The sequence below is a fragment of the Phoenix dactylifera genome, unplaced genomic scaffold, assembly GCF_009389715.1.
Source record: "Phoenix dactylifera cultivar Barhee BC4 unplaced genomic scaffold, palm_55x_up_171113_PBpolish2nd_filt_p 001756F, whole genome shotgun sequence".
NCBI lineage: Eukaryota > Viridiplantae > Streptophyta > Magnoliopsida > Arecales > Arecaceae > Phoenix > Phoenix dactylifera.
This window is the reverse complement of record NW_024069054.1, coordinates 26,424-46,224: the sequence shown is the minus strand read 5'-3', so window position 1 is coordinate 46,224 and position 19,801 is coordinate 26,424. Positions and strand designations below refer to the sequence as shown.

At 41.0% G+C, this 19,801-nt stretch overlaps 2 protein-coding genes across 2 annotated transcripts; one reads left to right on the top strand and one right to left on the bottom strand.

The window, feature by feature from the left end:
- Positions 1-321: 321 nt before the first annotated feature.
- Positions 322-16,913, top strand: LOC103723799 (thiosulfate sulfurtransferase 16, chloroplastic). Its single transcript, XM_039122782.1, is given in 9 exon segments — positions 322-434; positions 507-605; positions 679-792; positions 929-944; positions 946-1,003; positions 15,917-15,933; positions 15,935-15,988; positions 16,079-16,132; positions 16,377-16,913. Coding segments are annotated over 9 exon segments (549 nt in total). The 5' UTR covers positions 322-372; the 3' UTR covers positions 16,452-16,913.
- Positions 16,914-17,152: 239 nt separating this feature from the next.
- On the bottom strand, positions 17,153-18,305 carry LOC103697722 (glutathione S-transferase F10-like). Its single transcript, XM_039122781.1, has 3 exons — positions 17,977-18,305; positions 17,828-17,882; positions 17,153-17,745 (listed from the first exon to the last, which is right to left on the bottom strand). The coding sequence occupies exons 1-3, from the start codon at positions 18,199-18,201 to the stop codon at positions 17,282-17,284; spliced, it is 744 nt and encodes a 247-aa protein (XP_038978709.1). The 5' UTR covers positions 18,202-18,305; the 3' UTR covers positions 17,153-17,281.
- Between the last annotated feature and the right edge of the window lie 1,496 nt (positions 18,306-19,801).

Genomic DNA, 19,801 nt, shown 5'->3' with positions numbered 1-19,801 from the left:
TAATTTATTTTTGATCTATTTAATCTGACCTATTTAACTTGTTTAATCTATTTAAATTTATTTATCTGTTGAAATCCGTCTAATCCATTAATCTATTTATCCTGACTGAACCTATTTAATAATTAGATTATATGTGAGTTGGATTGGACTATCTGTTTACTAAATAGATTAGATTTAGATTTAAAATTTTAATTTATTTAATAAATAAATTGAATTTAGGTTGATGGATTTTTAATCGGATCGATACCCAATCTGGGCTGATCCGACCCAACCCGATTTGTGACTCAATCCAAATCCATCGACACTCCTCCCTCTCCTTTTTCTTCCAATCCTCCAGCCGATATTTTCTTCTTTTTCGGGAGGAAAAAAACAATGGCTGCTTCTTGCTTCACTCGCTTCTCTCTCCCGCCTTACATCCCTTCATCCCTCAAGAGGTCCGTAATCCCTCTTCCGTCCGAGTTTCTCCTTCTCTCTCTTTGGCATTCCATCTTACATCTTTCATGCAGAGCCATACCATTGCCGGCAACCCTCCTGTCTTCGCGACAGCAGTTTCGATTCCCAAATGTGCTCGTCAGCGCTACAAACCGCCGCCCGATCTTTCTGAGGTATTCGAATAAATCTGTTCGCCTCTGTATTTTCTTCTTTGGTTTCTTGTTGTGGCCAAAAATTTGTCGACAGAATTAGGTCGATGTCAACTGATGGGAGTCCGGAAGCAGTTGAAGTCCCTCGATCGGTGCCTGTCAATGTCGCCCATGAGCTCCTTCAAGATGGACATCGGTACCTGGATGTCAGGTTGGTTCTGAAGTAGAAAGAATGTGTAGGGAGGAGGAAAGAAAGAATAGAGTGCTTTTCTTGTCATGTCAGGTAGTTAAGTGCTGCATCTTGGTTTAGTTGGATGAATGTTATTCTACTTTGAGTGGTTTTGTAGGACGCCTGAGGAGTTCCAAGCTGGGCCATCCTGTGGGAGCTACTAACATCCCTTACATGCTCAAGTCTGGATCAGGTGAGAATTTTAAACCACTGATTTTGTTGTATTATTCTGATGGATGGACTCTATATTTTGTTTTAGAAATATTTATTGTTTAATGTCCTGTTTTCTGTTTATGTTGAGCAGGGGAGGTTTTGTTATTTATCTCTTGATTGGTATCATTTATTGCTTTGCTTTAGCCCTGATCAGGAATAAGTGCTTCTGTGCATTTATAATAATTATAAAGAAATGCAGTGGAATGCAAGAAAATCTTTGTGAAATTTATATCAACTCTACAATTTACCGGAAAGCAAAGCTAACATAATTCGCATAGAAAAAACTATTATCAAAGAGAATTTCTTCTTAACGAGTCCTATAATATACATAAATACTTGTGTAGAACAGCCATCGGCATAGACACCCTTGCATGTATGTATATATGTTTGTCAATGTGTATATCTATACATGTATGCACATGTGTGTGTCAATATTCTCCCCTTGGAAACACCTTGTCTAAGTTGATAATGTTTGGACAATCTTGGAAGATGTGAGCATGACCCGTATATTGTATAAAACCAGCTCACGATACATGTTAACATCATTAACGTTGAGGCTCCCTAAGGGCTGGTTATGTTCTGGGTTGAAATTATCTTCTCCATGCTGCAGAAATAGAGGTATCCACTGTGGATGCAAGGTGGAATAAATCCGAACTTGAAGTTGCGATAGATGATTGGACCATGCTTTGATTACTACTTGAATATTAACGTCGTGCTTCTTGAGCCAATCTCAAAGTCTATCTGGCCTGCGTTGCTTCCCAGTGATCTTTTATTCCAGTGGTGTATCAAAGATCATCTAACCCTAACAATATAGAGTTATTCTTTGAAGGAGGAACATTCGCAAGAGAGGGGTTGGGATTGATTTGAAATACACCCATTCTGTTCTTATTTAAAAGCGGAAAAGTGAGGGGACCAAAAGTAGGATCAGGAGTGTGATAGTGGAATGCCCATCTCACTTCAACTAGGTGATCAGTTGTCCTGAGGGTTTATGGTAGTTTGTATTAAAGTTTACATTATGTGGAATCTTTAGCAATTGTTTTTGAAATTAGTGTTACTTAGTAAAATTAGACATGGAGTGATAGATCATATGATATGTGAGAAGAGTTGATAAGGAAGCTGGGTATTGAGAAATGTAGGAGAATATTGTTACTAAGATAAAACAATTTATCTGTATTATTTTTAATGGGATAAGGTTGCATGTTTGGATTTTTCATTTGTGGCTGAGTACCTTCTCATAGCTAGACTCTTGTCAGATATGGCATTGGAAAAATACTCTATCTAACTTTCCCATGGCCTACTTAGAAAGATTTCTATTCGCCCATCCCTAAAGCTAAGTTTGGTTTGGGAATGAGAAATATGGGAATAGCAAAAGTTATGTTTATGGGGATAACTATGCCATGAGTTATTCCAATTTTTGTTCGGCTACAATCTTTGGAATAGATTTTGGATGAGATCATTTTTCTTCCATAAAAAAAAGAAATAAAGTAGGCATAAGTGTTAGCTTTATGCCAATAATAGCTTATAATAGCTTCCCCTTGGAATAGTTCGCTTGGTATAAGCAAGTTTTGTCTGTCACAACTGTTACTGTTTATGTCTGTTTTCTGAAGGTTGTTTGGCAAGCATAAGGCTTCTTCCAAGCCTTATGCATGCTTTATTTCCCAACGGACTCTACCTAAGGGATAGGACTCTCACCTCCCTTTCGGCTTCTCAAGCTGTCTTGAATATGTGGCTTCTCACGTTATCTTGGAATATGATTCACTGGATAATAGGAACCATGATTGGCTCATGGCCAGCCCTACAAGGGCCCATGCTACAGTCTTCCCTAGTCACACGAGCCATGGGCAGGGTCCACTCTCATTCGATATATAATGACCTACAACCTTACTCAAAAAGGCTAGCCAGAACTTTATTTGGATTTCTTGGCCTTCTTATAGTATCTAAGATCTTTCTAACATGCAACCCATGTGGGACTAAACACATGCACATCCAACATCCGGTTCACCACATTGCATCCTTGAGATCTTTATTGTTGCCTCTATCTTCAACACCCCTACCATGCATCCACAACCTAGCTGTGTGCTGCAGATGCACCAAGCTTGATAACTCACTTTGTCCTTAAGATCTTTATCTCATCTCTTCTATATTTGAAATTCTCACCTGCTTTCTCTCTGCAGTAAACAGAGATAAGGCAGCCATGTACTAGCCTGAGCCATGTTCATATGGATTATTTTAGTTGGTTCGAAAGGATCCAAAAAAGTTAAAAGATCCAAAACTTCTACCTTAGTATTAAAAGGTATATGCTCATCATGTTGTTTAAATTCTTAAGACATCACCTTTGGTTTGGCTGGGTTCTAAAGTTTTTGGCCTTTTTTAAGTATGGACATTCATATATAAATAATGGCATTCACCTCTTTGTTTTATCTAATTGAAATAAGAAATGGACATGGAATCTAAAAATTCCACTGTGTAAACATTAAGAGCAATGATGAGATTTAACTTCGTGGCCAAATACGTGCATGGAGTTTGTCGTTTTAACCTTATATATGACCTAAATGGAAGATGTGCAAGTGGCGTTTAACCTGGAGCATGGTCCAATTCTAAAGAAAATGAAAATGAGGACCTTTACTTTTGGGTGAGTTTAGACAAAAATATGAAGTCACGATTTTTGCTGCTGAAATCAGTGACAGAGAGGTTATGAATTTTGATGATATAATTGTTAGATGTATGCCCTAGAAGCCAATCTGGCTGACACATTGTTAATTCTAGGGACATAATTTTGTACTTGACTATTTATTATTGAATAAATAAAAGGCATCTTTTCATTCATATTATTTATGTGTCTATGAATCGTCCAAGAAATTAATAAGATGATGATGCATATTCTCAAGAGTTGAGAATTTGAGCCATGTATCATTGGTGATTAATTTCTAAATGCTCCTGATCAATGGATCATCACGAGGACGGTGATCGATCCGATCAGTGCACAGATCACTTTCCTTCTGGATGGACGAGACTTGAGTCCACAGTGTAGGGACACTGAAGTGATAGTGCAGGTGCTTGTTAGAGAACAAGGGTACTGAGCGTGACCAAGACAAGAAGTCACTTGGATGTCTATCCACTCGTCAGTGACTTGCTTGATGTTGCAGTAGTATGACTGGTCCTTTGACCTGCGGTGCTTCAGCTACTCACAGTGAGGTTATTGTAGTTTGACTACACGTATACATGGTCTCTAGTCATATGGGTCCTTGTGTGTAGATTGGCTGCAGTAAGTTCACTGTAGGAGTAGGGTATGCACTTACATGGAATCTATCGACCTTGATAGAAGAGGAGTGATCCTATGTGATTTGTTAGACTGAGTTCTAAGACCTTGGCCAGGGCAGTAATATAAAGTGGAGAAAGAGTTTTCCACTAACGAACTCGAGTCGAATAAATCTTGACATATGACAGACGAAGGGGTTTGACGAGTTATCCATGACCTCCGTCCTGTAGGGATCCACGATAGTAGGACTGTATCACACGATAACTGCACCTAGAGGTTCATCATTCTATTCTACTGGGTAGCCACTACATGCTGCTAGGTGTCACTGGTGGATGGTGGGACTCACAGGGATTATCTCGATGATCGATAAACCCTAATGAGTAGAGTTGGAATCGTTCCAATCCATTGAAAGGAGTTTTCAATGATATTGATAGAGATCATAATATATCTCACTACCAGTCAGAGTAGAACCTATGGGGTCACACACACTAGAAGTATTGACCGATCCGATGGTTGAATCGTGATTAGGAATCACAAGTAATCAATTCGATTGATATTCAGTTGAAGAAGGAACAAAGGGAATTAATTAATTGGACTTAAACACAAATCCTACTTCGAGTAGGATTCCTAGAGTCCTAATTGGATTAGGACTGGGAATCCTAGTTGGAGTAGGACTGGGATTCCTACTTGGAATAGGATTCCTACAATCCTAATTAGATTAGGAGTTTTGAATTAAAATTGGATTCCTACTTGGAGTAGGATTCCTAGAGTCCTAATCGGATTAGGACTTCGGATTCAAATAGAGTCCTAATTGGATTAGGACTAAAATTAAATAAGTCCTAATTGGATTAGGATTTCTTAAGTCTAATTAATTATTAATCTAATGAATCAACATGACTCCTAATTGGATTAGGATTGAAGAGTTCAATTGAGTCATGGTTCATTCAAGTTCTAATTGGATTAGGACTAGCATAGATTGAACCATTGATTCATGATTTGGTAAGCCTAATTGGATTAGGCTAAACCAATTAGGGTCCCAATCCTCATTAGAGAGGATTAGGGCAACATGAGAGGGAGGGGCTCACGCCCCTCCTCCTTTCTTCTTGGTGCGGCAACAAAGAGGGGCCGGCGCCCCTCTTGGTAATATCAAGGGCTCCTAACTTGTAGGAGCCCTAGATGCTATTAAAGGAGTTTGGGGGCTGACCTAATGAAGAGCCTCTCCTCTTGTGCCGTGGCCACCCTCTCCCTCCCTTGTTCAGCCGCAAGCAAGAAGAAGGAAAAGAAGCTGGCGGCCTTCCCTTCCTTTCCTTCTCCAACGCAGGAAAGATAGGCTGCAGGCTTGTTCTTCTTCTCTCCTTCTTCTTCTTCCTCCTCTCAAGCACATTCAAGGTTGAAAGAAAGAGAGGAGATCAGCCATCAAAAGTATCTCTGCAAGGGAGCTAGCACCCCGGGAGATAGAGCTTGGATCGGATCCTGCTTCGTGTGGATACCCGTAGAGGCCGGGCACTTGAACGGCTTCAAGCGAACCTTCATCCTAAACCACGAACTTCAGTTTGCGGTGATCATCTACCCGCACAAGGTGAAGATCTGATCTTCTAATAGTTTTAAAAGTTTTTAATCCTTATCTATCTACGAACGGTTTGAACAACGTTCATGCGATGAACGTTGATCCCGCGCATGCCTCTTCCGCTGCATCTGAATTTTTTAAATTCAGCGGCATGATCGGGTTTCTAACAGTGGTATCAGAGCCTAGGCTTCGTAGATTAAGGTAAGGATTAATTATTATAGGCTTATTAGATCTGAAAATTGAAAGATCATGCATGCTGAAAATTTTCTGCATGCAGATTTTTCAGGGTGCTGATTTTTGCATGCTGATTTTTATGTGATAAATGATGATTCTAATTGCATTGTTAATGGATTACAAAGTTTAGAATCATGATTAGCATGATCAGCAACCTATGTCATGAGATAATCAGTTAGTTTTCAGATCTGAAAATTATAATTGCTGCATGTGGTGATGATCATAGGATTCAAACCCTTTTGGTATCAAATGTAATGACCTGCGATGTGATCTGTGATGTCATGTAATTTTTCAGATGCTTGCATGCATCTTATTTGATGTTTTGAGAGGCCTGCGTGCCTCCTAAAAGGAGATGTAATTTATTATTATTTTTATTTTACATCTGGTTGTATTTCTGTGATGTGATGTACGTCAACGATCAAGTTGAAGACAAGGCATGAGATGAACAGGTGATCTAAGCGGTTGATGGCGATTGGATCAAGAGTTGATCAAGGATCGAATCAAGGAGGCTTGGAACCAATTCAAGAGTTGAAGACCAGTTGATCGATTGACGTGCATGTGCTTGTAATACGACCTAATTAGAATCCATGATCATCACCTATTTAAAGTTTAGCTTTAATTATTGCTGCGATTATAACTGCCTGCATGTGCCGTTTGCATGTGATGTGAATGAGAGTCGGGTAGATAGGTTTACATGTGATGTAGCAAACCCAATTGAGACCTAAATTAAAACCTCCTCAATCAAGTCGAGAGTGAACCGACATGAGCAAGTCATATTAGATTAATTGATCTAATTGGTGTCTAGGAAAGCATGAAAGGTGGTTACTTAATTAGGACCTTACTCTCTGAGTAAGGGGAGCCTCCCACCTGCTTACCTGGCCAATTGTTCGATTACCTCTTATGAAGAGCTCAAGTTGCAAACACTAAGACCTGATTAACCAATATTAAGTCAATAGGTCTTCCACTGTAGTAGAGCTGCTAAGGCTTTCTGATGTTGATTTGTCTCGGCTGGATACAGTGGTCAAGTTGCATCGGGGGGCTGGACCTCTCTATAGACATGAGATGTTGTAGGGTAAAGGTGGGGTTGGGCACCAATAACTGTTAGGTGAGGACCCAATGACGACTTTATTCCTACGGTTATACGGTGGGTCTGACTTAACTAAGAAATGGGACCAATAACTGTTAGGTGAGGTCTTCATGGCTTAGAGACCAAGTTACACTGCAACATGCTTGAGAAGCATTGTACAAGAGTTGTACATTCATCAATCTATGTGTCACCAATAACTGTTAGGTGAGGTGGCATGTAAATCGGTGGGACCGCAGTACCCACTAGAAACCCTAGTCGTGTGGGATTTCCGTTTTCCTACCAGGGGAGTGTGAGGAATTCGAGAAAATAGTGGGAGTTACATTTGTTCTAAAAGACCTTAGAACAGATTAGGATCAAGTACAAAAGTCTAACTAGAATCTTTACTCTCTGAGGATTATAAAGTCAGCTTCTAGACTCTTAACTCATATCCTATAGAACAACCGTTTGACCAAACCCAATTATAAAGATTGGCTCAGCAAATTTCAAAAATAGTTTTGAATTGTGAGAAATTCGGGTATATGCTAGACCATGGAATCCCCATGTTACCAATCCGTCCGATCACTGATCAGCGTAAGACGCTTGTTAAGTGGACGAACAATGACAATAAAGTTAGGTGCTGCACAATGGCATCCATGTCCAATGCATTACAATGCCAGCATGAGAACATGAAGACTGCCAGGGACATATTAAATCACCTGCAAGAGTTGTATGGTGATCAGAGTCACGCAGCTCGGTTTGAAGTGTCCAAGAGGCTCTTCAAAGCCAAGATGCACGATGGGCAGTCTGTCCATGATCATGGTTTGACCATGATAAAGGACTTAGAGAAGCTTGAGAAGCTTGGCATGACCATGCACAAGGAATTGCAAACGGATTTGATCCGCAATCCCTTCCAGCTTCATATGAATAGTTTATAGTAAACTACCATATGAACAAGGTTGTATGCACTAAAATAGAATTGTTAAATAAATTGGTAACTACCTTAGGACCTTGAAGAAGTTCAAGGGGCATCGTTTTCGCTGTCAAGTTGGTTTCTACTTTCAAGAGAGAGTCTATTTGGAAGAAGAAGAAGCCTGCGAAGAAGCAGAAGACTAAGAAAACACCAAGTAAGGAAGTTCCAAGAAAAAGGCCAATTGCAAGGAAAAGTGTTTCCATTGCATCATGGACGGCCATTGGAAGAGGAACTGTCCTACATACATGGGAAGCATAAAGAACATGAAGGGTGACAGACCTTCAGAAGGTTTGTCAGATATGCTCAGGATACTTAGGGACTGTTACCTATTGCTAGCAGAAATTTGATTTCTGTATTTTATTTAGCACAGAAAGATTTTTATTTATTTGAAAAATTAAATTGATTCAACATGGTTTTATGATTGACAGTCTCTATCACATACATATGGATGTATCTGTGAATATATCTGAGCAAACAGTGAATACCATAGGATCTAATAGATCCAAAAATGAGATAAATCTAAAGTATTTATGGCACCTCAGGCTTGGCCATATAGGAGAAGACAGAATAAACAAATTGGAGAAACATGAGCTTTTGGGCTCATTGACTTTCGAGTCATATTTGATTTGTGAATTCTGCCTTCAAGGAAAGATGGCCAAATTATCCTTTGTAGGACACAGGGAGGTCCACTGAAATACTTACCCTAGTACACACTGATGTGTGTGGCCCATTCGATGTGCAGGCTAGGGGTTGTAATTTTTTACTTCATTTTACCGATGATTACTCACGGTATGGATATGTGTATGAGACACAAATATGAAACTTTTGAAAGGTTCAAAAGCTTAGATATGAAGTAGAAAAATAAGCACAAAAACTCATTAAGGTTCTTCGATCAGATCGAGGAAGTGAATACCTTAATGGAGAGTTCCGTGATTATCTCAAGGAGAATGGTATAGTTTCATAATGGACTCCTCCTGGTACACCTCAGCTCAATGGAGTGTCAGAGAGGAGGAATCGGACTCTATTGATATGGTCCAGTCCATGATGAGCTTCACTGATTTACCCTTGTTTCTTTAGATAGATGCCCTATTTTCAGCTATTTACTTGTTGAATAGAGTTCCCTCTAAATCCGTTCCTACCACACCGTATGAGATATGCATGGTAAGAAACCAAGTCTTGGTCATCTCAAGATTTGGGGATGTCCGGCCCACGTCAAGAGACTACAGGCGGACAAGCTAGAGGCTAGGACCATAAGTGCTCGTTTTATAGGATATCCTAAAGAGTCATTAGGATACAATTTTTACGTCTCAGAGGATCACAATGTGTTTGTGAGCCGTCATGCCATCTTCTTGGAAAAACAGTTTATCCTTGATAGAGGCAGTGGGAGGAAAATTGAGCTTGAAGAGAAAGTCTCTGAAAAGCAACGAGTCATGGATCCTATCGAACCCATTCATACAGAGCCAGTACACGATGTCCCTCAACCACCTCGCAGATCTAGTAGGGTCTCCCATCCTCCCGATAGATACTTAGGTATACTAGAAGAGGATACCGAGGAAATGTTCCTAGTGGGAGATAGGGATCATACAGGATCCCAAAACCTACGACGAGGCGATATCTGATATCGATTCCGAGAAATGGCTGGAAGCTATGAAGTCAGAGTTAGACTCCATGCATTCCAACCAAGTCTGGACCTTAGTAGATCCCAGAAGGTATTGTACCTATTGGATGCAAATGGATCTACAAAAGGAAGATAGGTTCGGATGGAGAGGTAGAGACCTATAAGGCAAGGCTTGTGGCGAAAGGGTATAGTCAGCGCGAAGGCATTGACTATCAGGAGACCTTTTCACCTGTAGCCATGCTAAAATCCATCCGAACATTGCTTGCCATTGCAGCATTTCATGATTATGAAATCTGGCAGATGGATGTGAAAACTGCTTTCCTGAATGGATATCTTGATGAAGATATCTATATGGAACAGCCTTTGGGTTTCACTTCCAGTGATGGAGATCACAAGGTCTGCAAGCTGCAAAGGTCCATCTATGGACTAAAGCAAGCATCTCGGAGTTGGAACACTCGTTTCGATGACGCAATCAAAACGTTTGATTTCATCAAAAGAAGAGGAACCGTGTGTTTACAAAAGGTTAGTGGGAGTGCTGTCGTATTTCTCGTACTGTACATCCTCCTGATAGGGAATGATATTCCCATGCTAACCTCGGTCAAGGTCTGGTTGTCAAAAGAATTCTCCATGAAAGACCTTGGGGAAGCATCCTATATTTTGGGAATAAAGGTCTATAGAGATAGATCTAAAAGGATGCTTGGCCTTCACAGAAGATGTACATAGAGGAGTGCTGAAAGGTTCAGCATGGAAAACTCTAAAAGGGGTCTCTTACCCCTAAGGCATGGAATTCATCTCTCCAAGAAGATGTGCCCCAACACATCTTGAAGAGAATCAACCGCCATGAGCAAGATACCCTATGCATCGGCAATAGGGAGCCTCATGTATGCATGCTATGTACATGACTTGATATAGCACATGCTGTGAATGTCACGAGCATATGTCAATCAGATCCAGGCAAGAAGCACTGGATAGCTGTGAAGATCAGTCTTAAGTGCTTGAGAAGAACTAAGGACATGTTCTTGGTCTTTGGGAGAAGATCAGAGTTTGAAGGTAGAAGGATGCACACATATTGATGATAGAAAGTCTACATCAGAATATGTGCAATGGTGTTCAGTAAATTGGAAGAGTTCCAAACAACCGATCATTATAGATTCTACCTTAGAAGCTGAATGTTAAGCCGTATCTAAGGGTGCAGTGGAAACCTTCTGGTTAAAAGTTCATTGCAGAGTTAGGTGTAATGTCATTAGATGCCATAACACTTTACTGCGATAACATTGGCACCATAGCACTAGCTATGGAGCCAAGGTCTCATCAGAAGTCCAAGCACATTGAGCGGCGCTTCCACCTCATACGCGACTATGTTGAGAAAGAAATATGTAAAGGAGCAGAGAGTAGACTCCGCGGATAACGTGGCAGACCCGTTCACCAAGCAGCTAAGTCAGCAAAAGACTGAAGCCCACCTTGAGAAGATGGGGCTTAGATATATGACTGATTGGCTTTAGTGCAAGTGAGAGATTGTTAGATGTATGCCCTAGAAGCCAATCTGGCTGACACATTGTTAATTCTAGGGACATAATTTTGTACTTGACTATTTATTATTAAATAAATAAAAGGCATCTTTCATTCATATTATTTATGTGTCTATGAATCGTCCAAGAAATTAACAAGATGATGATGCATATTCTCAAGAGTTGAGAATTTGAGCCATGTATCATTGGTGATAATTTCTAAATGCTCCTGATCAATGGATCATCACGAGGACGGTGATTGATCCGATCAGTGCACAGATCACTTTCCTTCTGGATGGACGAGACTGAGTCCACATGTAGGGACACTGAAGTGATAGTGCAGGTGCTTGTTAGAGAAAAGGGTACTGGAGCGTGACCAAGACAAGAAGTCACTTGATGTCTATCCACTCGTCAGTGACTTGCTTGATGTTGCAGTAGTATGACTGATCCTTTGACCTGCGGTGCTTCAGCTACTCACAGTGAGGTTATTGTAGTTGACTACACGTATACATGGTCTCTAGTCATATGGGTCCTTGTGGTGTAGATTGGCTGCAGTAAGTTCACTGTAGGAGTAGGGTATGCACTTACATGGAATCTATCGACCTTGATAGAAGAGGAGTGATCCTATGTGATTTGTTAGACTGAGTTCTAAGACCTTGGCCAGGGCAGTAATATAAAGTGGAGAAAGAGTTTTCCACTAACGAACTCGAGTCGAATAAATCTTGACATATGACAGACGAAGGGGTTTGACGAGTTATCCATGACCTCTGTCCTGTAGGGATCCACGATAAGTAGGACTGTATCACACGATAACTGCACCTAGAGGTTCATCATTCTATTCTACTGGGTAGCCACTACATGCTGCTAGGTGTCACTGGTGGATGGTGGGACTCACAGGGATTATCTCGATGATCGATAAACCCTAAAGAGTAGAGTTGGAATCGTTCCAATCCATTGAAAGGAGTTTTCAATGATATTGTGATAGAGATCATAATATATCTCACTACCAGTCAGAGTAGAACCTATGGGGTCACACACACTAGAAGTATTGACCGATCCGATGGTTGAATCGTGATTAGGAATCACAAGTATCAATTCGATTGATATTCAGTTGAAGAAGGAACAATGGAATTAATTAATTGGACTTAAACACAAATCCTACTTCGAGTAGGATTCCTAGAGTCCTAATTGGATTAGACTGGGAATCCTAGTTGGAGTAGGACTGGGATTCCTACTTGGAGTAGGATTCCTACAATCCTAATTAGATTAGGAGTTTTGAATTAAAATTGGATTCCTACTTGGAGTAGGATTCCTAGAGTCCTAATCGGATTAGGACTTCGGATTCAAATTAGAGTCCTAATTGGATTAGGACTAAAATTAAATAAGTCCCTAATTGGATTAGGGTTTCTTAAGTCCTAAGTTATTATTAATCTCCATGAATCAACATGACTCCTAATTGGGTAGGAATTGAAGAGTTCAATTGAGTCATGGTTCATTCAAGTTCTAATTGGATTAGAACTAGCTAGATTGAACCCGATTGATTCATGATTTGGTTAACCCCTAATTAGGGATTAGGACCAAAACGCAAATAGGGGCTACCTAATCCTCCTTAGAGAAGGACTAGGGCAATATGAGAGGGAGGGGCTCATGTCCCTCCTCCTTTGATTCTTTGGTGGCGGCAACACAAGAGGGGCCGGCGCCCCTTTGGTAATGGATCAAGGGCTCCTCAATTTGTAGGAGCCCTAGATGCTATTTAAGAGGAGTTTTTTGGAGGCTGACCTAATAGAAGAAGCCCTCTTCCTCTTGTGCCGTTGGCCACCCTCTCCCCTTCCCTTGTTTCAGCCGCAAGCAAGAAGAAAGGAAAAAGGAAGCTTGGCGGCCTGCTCCCTCCTCCTTTGCTTCATCCAACGCAAGGAAAGACTAGGGCAGCAAGATGCTTTTGATTCTTCTTCATCATCCCTTCTTCTTCTTCCTCCTCTCTAGCACAATCAAGGGTTGATTGTGAAAGAGAGGAGATCAGCCATCAAAACATATCTTCTGCAAGGGAGCTAGCACCCCGGGAAAATTAGAGCGTTTGGATTGGTCCTCTGCTTCGTGTGGATACCCGCAGAGGCCGGGCACTTGAACGGCTTCAAGCGAACCCTTCATCCTAAACCACGAACTTCAGTTTGCGGTGATCATCTACCTGCACAAGGTGAAGATCTGATCTTCTAATTAGATTAAAAGTTTTTAATCCTTATCTATCTACGAACGGTTTTGAACAACGTTCATGCGATGAACGGTTTGATCCTGCGCATGCCTCTTCCGCTGCATCTGAATTTTTTTAAATTTCAGCGCATGATCGGGGTTTTTTAACAATAATACTTATGACTCTCTAGTACGGTATGTTTCAAGAACAAAACCATACCTTAGAGCAAGGACACATAGGACATATGAAAAGCATGACATTAGCAACTTTCTTTGTGAATGCCCATTGCAATTCTGCAAAAATCAAAAGCTTAGTTCATAATATTGTGCATGTAAATTAATGTCTTCTTTTATGGTTTTAAAAAATGGAAGAAAAAAATGACACTGTGCATGCCACAATTTGGCAGGATAAGCACATACAAATTGATAATAATTCTTTCGTCTCTCCAGACGCTCTGACCAATCTCTAAAGCAGATTTATGGTACCACAATAAGGTACCCAAGTTGTATTTGGTTGCTGGTTTGTGGTGATTCAGATTGATTTGCCAATAATGGTCATGGTGTTGCCGACTATCGGATCCTGACTGCTGTGGTGTTGTGCTGACTGATGTAGGTGGGTATGCCCAGTGCATGTATCCTTGCGTAATTTCATTGGTCCTGTTAGATTCATCTCATGGTATAGGGTCTCCATTTCTTTTTGGGTCCATAAGTTCCATCACTACCTACTTTCCTCCTAAGATCTGGGAATGATTAAGAGACCTTACTAATAGCATTGACAAGAAAAGATGAGCGAACCAAATAATTTAGCTAACTAATCTATATTAAATTGCCAGGTTAAGAACATGCTTCCAATCTATAATGTGCTGGTATGTAATGTGCTTGAAAGAGAGACTCCAATTCCAATAATGGTGCTCACACTACGGTATGGCCAACTGGTCGGGATGCAGGAAAGAAAGTCTAAATAAAGAATGTAAATGGAGTTTCTGCTGCTACATCTGTCAGTGTTAAATAGTGTGATACTTCTTTTTTACAGTTATTTCACCTGGGAATGATCAAGAGACTATACTAATAGCACCGACCAAAAAAAAGGAGCAAACCAAATAATTAGACAACTACTCTATATTAAATTGCCAGGCTAGGAGAATAACTCCAATCTATAATATGCTGGTATGTAATATATCATGTTAACTTAGTTACTGCTGCTACATCTGTCAGTGTTAATAGTATGACACCATTTTTTGTACATATTTCACTAACTAGTTTGATTCCAAGAAGAGTTTGCAAATCACGAACCATCACCATCACTGTTTGTCATCATCATCATTTTTGATATCAAGATATGACTTCAGAATATTTTGGATACCATTATTTTGTTAAAAAGACTTTATATACCCTTTTACCTGCCCAATATCTACTTGTGTATTCTTACGGGATTATTTTGTGTTGACATGTGCTATATAGTGTAGTTATGAGTTTTTGAAACTAAAATCTGCTAGGCATGGACCAATTTATAGTCAGGAAATGAAGATCGGACCAACTGAAAATATGTTGATTGACATATTATGGCTTCATGAATTCCTGTACCTTGGTATGCTACTCATTGACAGGATCAAGTAGCTGAGAACATAACCTAACTTCCTCAAAGGATTGAAGTTGCAATCCCTAACTATTATATATTCGTACAAATTTTCCTGTTTGTCCTTGAAGGATGAAAATGTGAAAAGTATTTGGTTTGTTCTCATTAATGAGGAAATTATCCTTAAGCATAGAGATTTCTGTTCTCTTGGGCTGTGTCTGGAAGTGGAGCAAGGTGACTTGGAGTAAATAGGCTTTCTCCTACTCTTTACTCCAAGAATAAATTACCCCATCCTACATGATAGAGTACGGTATTCTTGGGTTAAGTGGGGTAAATGGGTTTGGAAGGCAAAAAGTTGTGTACCAACTTTTTTGAATACCCATTTTATCCTTCCAAAGAAATGGTTTAATCGAAGTGCTTCAATGAATGTTTGGCTAGAAAAGGGTGGAATAACTGGGTTAAACGGCTTCTACTCCCTTTTATTTTGCTTTCAAATGCAACCTTGGCAGCTAGAGAGGACAGAACTACTTTGTTTGTAAAGTGTGTACTTGGATAATTAGAATATATTTCTTTTCCTAGGCTTAGCATACTCACTGTAAGGTGAGCCCTTGGTGCCATGGTTGCTCTCTTTCACCCTTTCCAGAGGTCGCAGCGGTAGTAGCCTCGTGCACTGAGCTGCCCTTTTTTGTTTAGCATACTCGTCAGCTATAGTCATCTATCAAATTTATAGTTTACCATTATTTTACTTTGTTGTATGGTGATTGTTGGGAGTAATTTGTTGGATAAACAAAATAAATGGTAGAAACTGTTTATCGCTCTTGTTTTTCTCATGTTTGGCTAATTTGACTTGTAATTATTTTGCTTGCATGTTCTCCCCTTTGACAGTTGTGTTTTACCTTCTGATATAGGGATGACCAAGAACCCTAAACTTCTTAAAGGACGTATCCTCAGTATTTGAGAAGAATGATGCAATAATTGTTGTGAGTTTGCTCAGATTCTTCTCACTCATGCTATACTTCATTTTGTCAGCTTTCTAGCTTATCCATCTTGTTATTTCCTTCGCTTTCTAGGGTTGTTTAAGTGGGAAACGGTCGCTAATGGCTGCAACCGAACTTTCATCAGCAGTACGTATTAGTGACATGATTCTGTGCTGTAGAACATAAACTCCATTATCTTATGGCAAATACCAGGTCTTAGAGATGCAGGCACTATTTTTATGTCAAGAAATAAACATCATCACTGCCTTGTAGCATTTGCAAAAAAAATTGCTCATCAGTGAAAGCTTCATATGGTTTATTGTAGCATTGTTGTGTGCATCTATACAATGCTGCAGTTTCACTTCAGTAACATTTCTTTCATTTTCTGCAGGGTTTTACTGGGATCACTGACATTGCTGGTGGATATTCAGCTTGGGTACAGAATGGACTTCCGACAGAGCAATAACTGTATTCTAGCAGGCCTATGCATCTGTATTCTTTTTCTAGCAGTCTAATTTTGGTGAATTGGTTAGCTATGGATACACAGTACTAGGGACAGGCAGAATGAGGCCGCCGGGGAAAGAAAAAGAAAGGTGTTGAGCATAAGCTGTACACAAATCGATACATTTGCAGACGATAAAAGCCATCTACACAAAAAGGTAAATATGATGAGTTACCGAAAGTATCATCGGTTAGGGAGGCAAAAATTGTGATGCCTTATGTTATTTGTATCCTGCCAGTAATTGGGTTGTTTAAGCTGCTTGCTGGACAAAAGGAGTCCCTTTTAAGTACATGAAAGTTGCTCCATGGAAATCTTAGTTGTTGAACAATCCGACATGGTGGGCTAGATGATACACTGCAATATTAAGAAACAAAGGTAGAGGAAAATGCAGAAGACTCGATAACTTCTTGAATTTAATTTCTGCAACCCATCAGCTTTACCCTATAAATTTAGCTTCTTTGAAAAATGCTCTGAAATTCGAATTACCCAGTCTTGAAAATTTCAAAAAAAATAAAAATTTATGTTTATTATCCTGCTTGTCATCTTGCACTGCTCGTAGGTCCCTATCCAACGTGGGATTATCGCGTTCCTCGACTTCAGTCAGGTTGGGGACGTGACACACACAAAAGGAGTTAAAGACACCTGATTTCAAACACTCTGAAAGAAGGCAAGAAAGAAAAGCAAGAAAGAAAGCAGAGTTCGGATCGGGGACATGACACACACACACAAGGAGTTAAAGATACCTGATTCAAACACGCTGAAAGAAAGCAAGAAAGCAGAGTATGGTCGAATCCTCAGATAACCCGGATCTCCTGCTGCATCTCCACGACCCTCTGCCATGAGGGGCGGAGCGATATCTGATCCCACCACCCGCTCACCATCTTCCTCGACCTGATCAACGAGCGGCACTCGTCGTTCGACGCCAAAAACTGGGCGTTGGGCAGGTGCGAGAGGTCAGCAAGCGTGAACTTGTCCCCCGCCAGGAACTTCGTCTCCTGCAGCCTCTTCTCGTACGTGTCGAGCACCTCGTTCAGCTTCTGTTTGTTCTGCTCGATCTCCTCCTTGTCCTGCTCCAGCTCCATGAGGGGCGCAAATGCCAGGTGGAGCACCAGAGCAGAGCTTGGGGGGTCGAAGCGCCGAGCCTCGGTCTGCAGCCATCGCTCGATCGATGCCCTTTCGAGCGTGCCGGTCCCCAGAAGGTCCTTGTTCCCTTCGTCCACATACTTCTCCGTAATGCGTCGGCATATCTTCCTCGAGTCTGCAATCAAAACAATGCCACCAATCCAAGATCTAAGGCTGTCAGGATGCGGCTGACTTAGCTAGCTAATGTTTTTTCTTACCGACGAGGGTCATCTTCCCTTCTTCCCCGCCCTGACGAAATTTGAATCGTGGGCCCTGCGACACAGAATAGAGCTGATTGGTTATATTTATTCATGCTCGAGTGAGAATAATGCGAAGCTATTTATATATGTAAGTTTAGAGCCATTACCTTGAGGCTAGGCATCCTTTTCAGGCCCTTGTAGTTGTTGGGACGAATGAGCTGGAACTCGACATCCTTCTCGAAGAGGCATGCAAGTACCCTTGCAACCTCAGGCCAGGTTGGGCCAGTGCCGGCTCGAGCCTTAGGCGACTGAGGCGGTCGCCTAAGGCCCCCGGCCCAGGGAAGGCCCCCACCGGAAGATGCTGCAGCTATACAAATACTCATTCCTTCCATTCTCGTCTTCCCCCCTTCGTCTTCCACTCTTATCTTTCATCCCTTCTCTTTTTTGGTTTTGGTCTTGGTTTTCCTTCCCTCACATTACTCCTGATCCAGCTGGGCCATCGGGAAGAAAGATAGGGGGATCGGAGATGGACTTTCTTGGAGGGTGGAGATTCTTTTAATTTTCTCCTCTCGGTTTCTTCTCCCCTCTTGGGTGGTAGAGAGAGAAAAGGAGCTAGAGGGAGTTGAATGGTTGCTGTGTTGTGATGTTGCAGTTGCTGCTTGGGTACTCACTTGAAGGGGAGACGGTGGGATGGGACTTTTATTTATTGGATGGAGTGAATTTCCCATAATGCCCCTACTTTCTCTTATAGAGAGGTGCAATTTTTTTATTACCTTGACAATGAAGTGGCATGAGATAACCATTTCCTATTCGGCTTTTGCTTGACATGGTAAACACTATTGTCAAGCATTATCTTAGTTAATTAATCAGTTTCATGGCCTTTCTTTTCGAGCAATTACTTTTATTTACTTTCATTTAAAAATTATATTAAATTAAAAAAAATTTTACCTATTTTTATTAAATTTATATATCTTTATTGAAATAGTATACTTGATAGCTATCTATTTCTATATCATTTTTTAAATATTTTATATTTATTAAAAAAAATATTATTAAAAAAAAGAGGCCTCATTCATTGGATTTGCCTTAGGCCCCCAAATGTATTGGGCCGCCCCTGGGTTGGGCAACCGAACACCTGAACACTCGCCGTCGCCATTGGGTGGAAACGAGGATGATGGAGGAGTGCACTACGAGTCTTCTCGGTTCCAAGGTGATCTGTAGGTAGGTGGTGGAGCGGGGCGGCTTTAATATGGCTGATGGGAGGCAAAATGCATTGCTTCACTGCTACAAAATGTTAAAGGAAAAGAAAAAGAAATAAAGAAAAAGGCAGAGGGTTTAAAGAGAGAGGTTGGCTTATGCCAACTCTGCATGGAATGGTTCCAGGAGCATATATCATGACTGCTTATAGAAAAACTATTGGACACGTCGACCTCGGACCATACCGACTTCAACAACCTCGGTCTAAATTGAGGCAGACAATTTTGGCCATAGCCGAGGAGCCAACCGACCGAGATGGACAACTTCGCCTCTGACTAAGGAACTAATCGATACGTACCGACAAGGACTGACAGTCCTAGCAATCGGCCATCGTGATAGTGACTGGCCAATACAATAGTTCTGCATCCGACGCGTGGTCAGTACAATACACCGCCCACGCCGAGGCCGTATTACTGGCAGCCACCTGACCATTGGTGCACGCCAACCCAGATAACGACAAAACTGATTCTTCTATGTAAGGGGCAATTTGGAGGACTTCAGGTACACAACAATATATACTACACGTTATTATAACCACACTGTGTTGAGATTTTCTTTCTTCCATATTGTTGCTTTTTCTATTCTGATTTAGGCATCGGAGGGTCCCCCGTCGGAAACTCTCCAGCAAGCGGACTTTCTACAGGCCGTCCTCGAATGAGAGCAGTACTCGACATCTCAACTAGCCTGCTCAGATCGTCTCCAGCCCACCTCAAAGTCATCCGAACTATGCTCCTA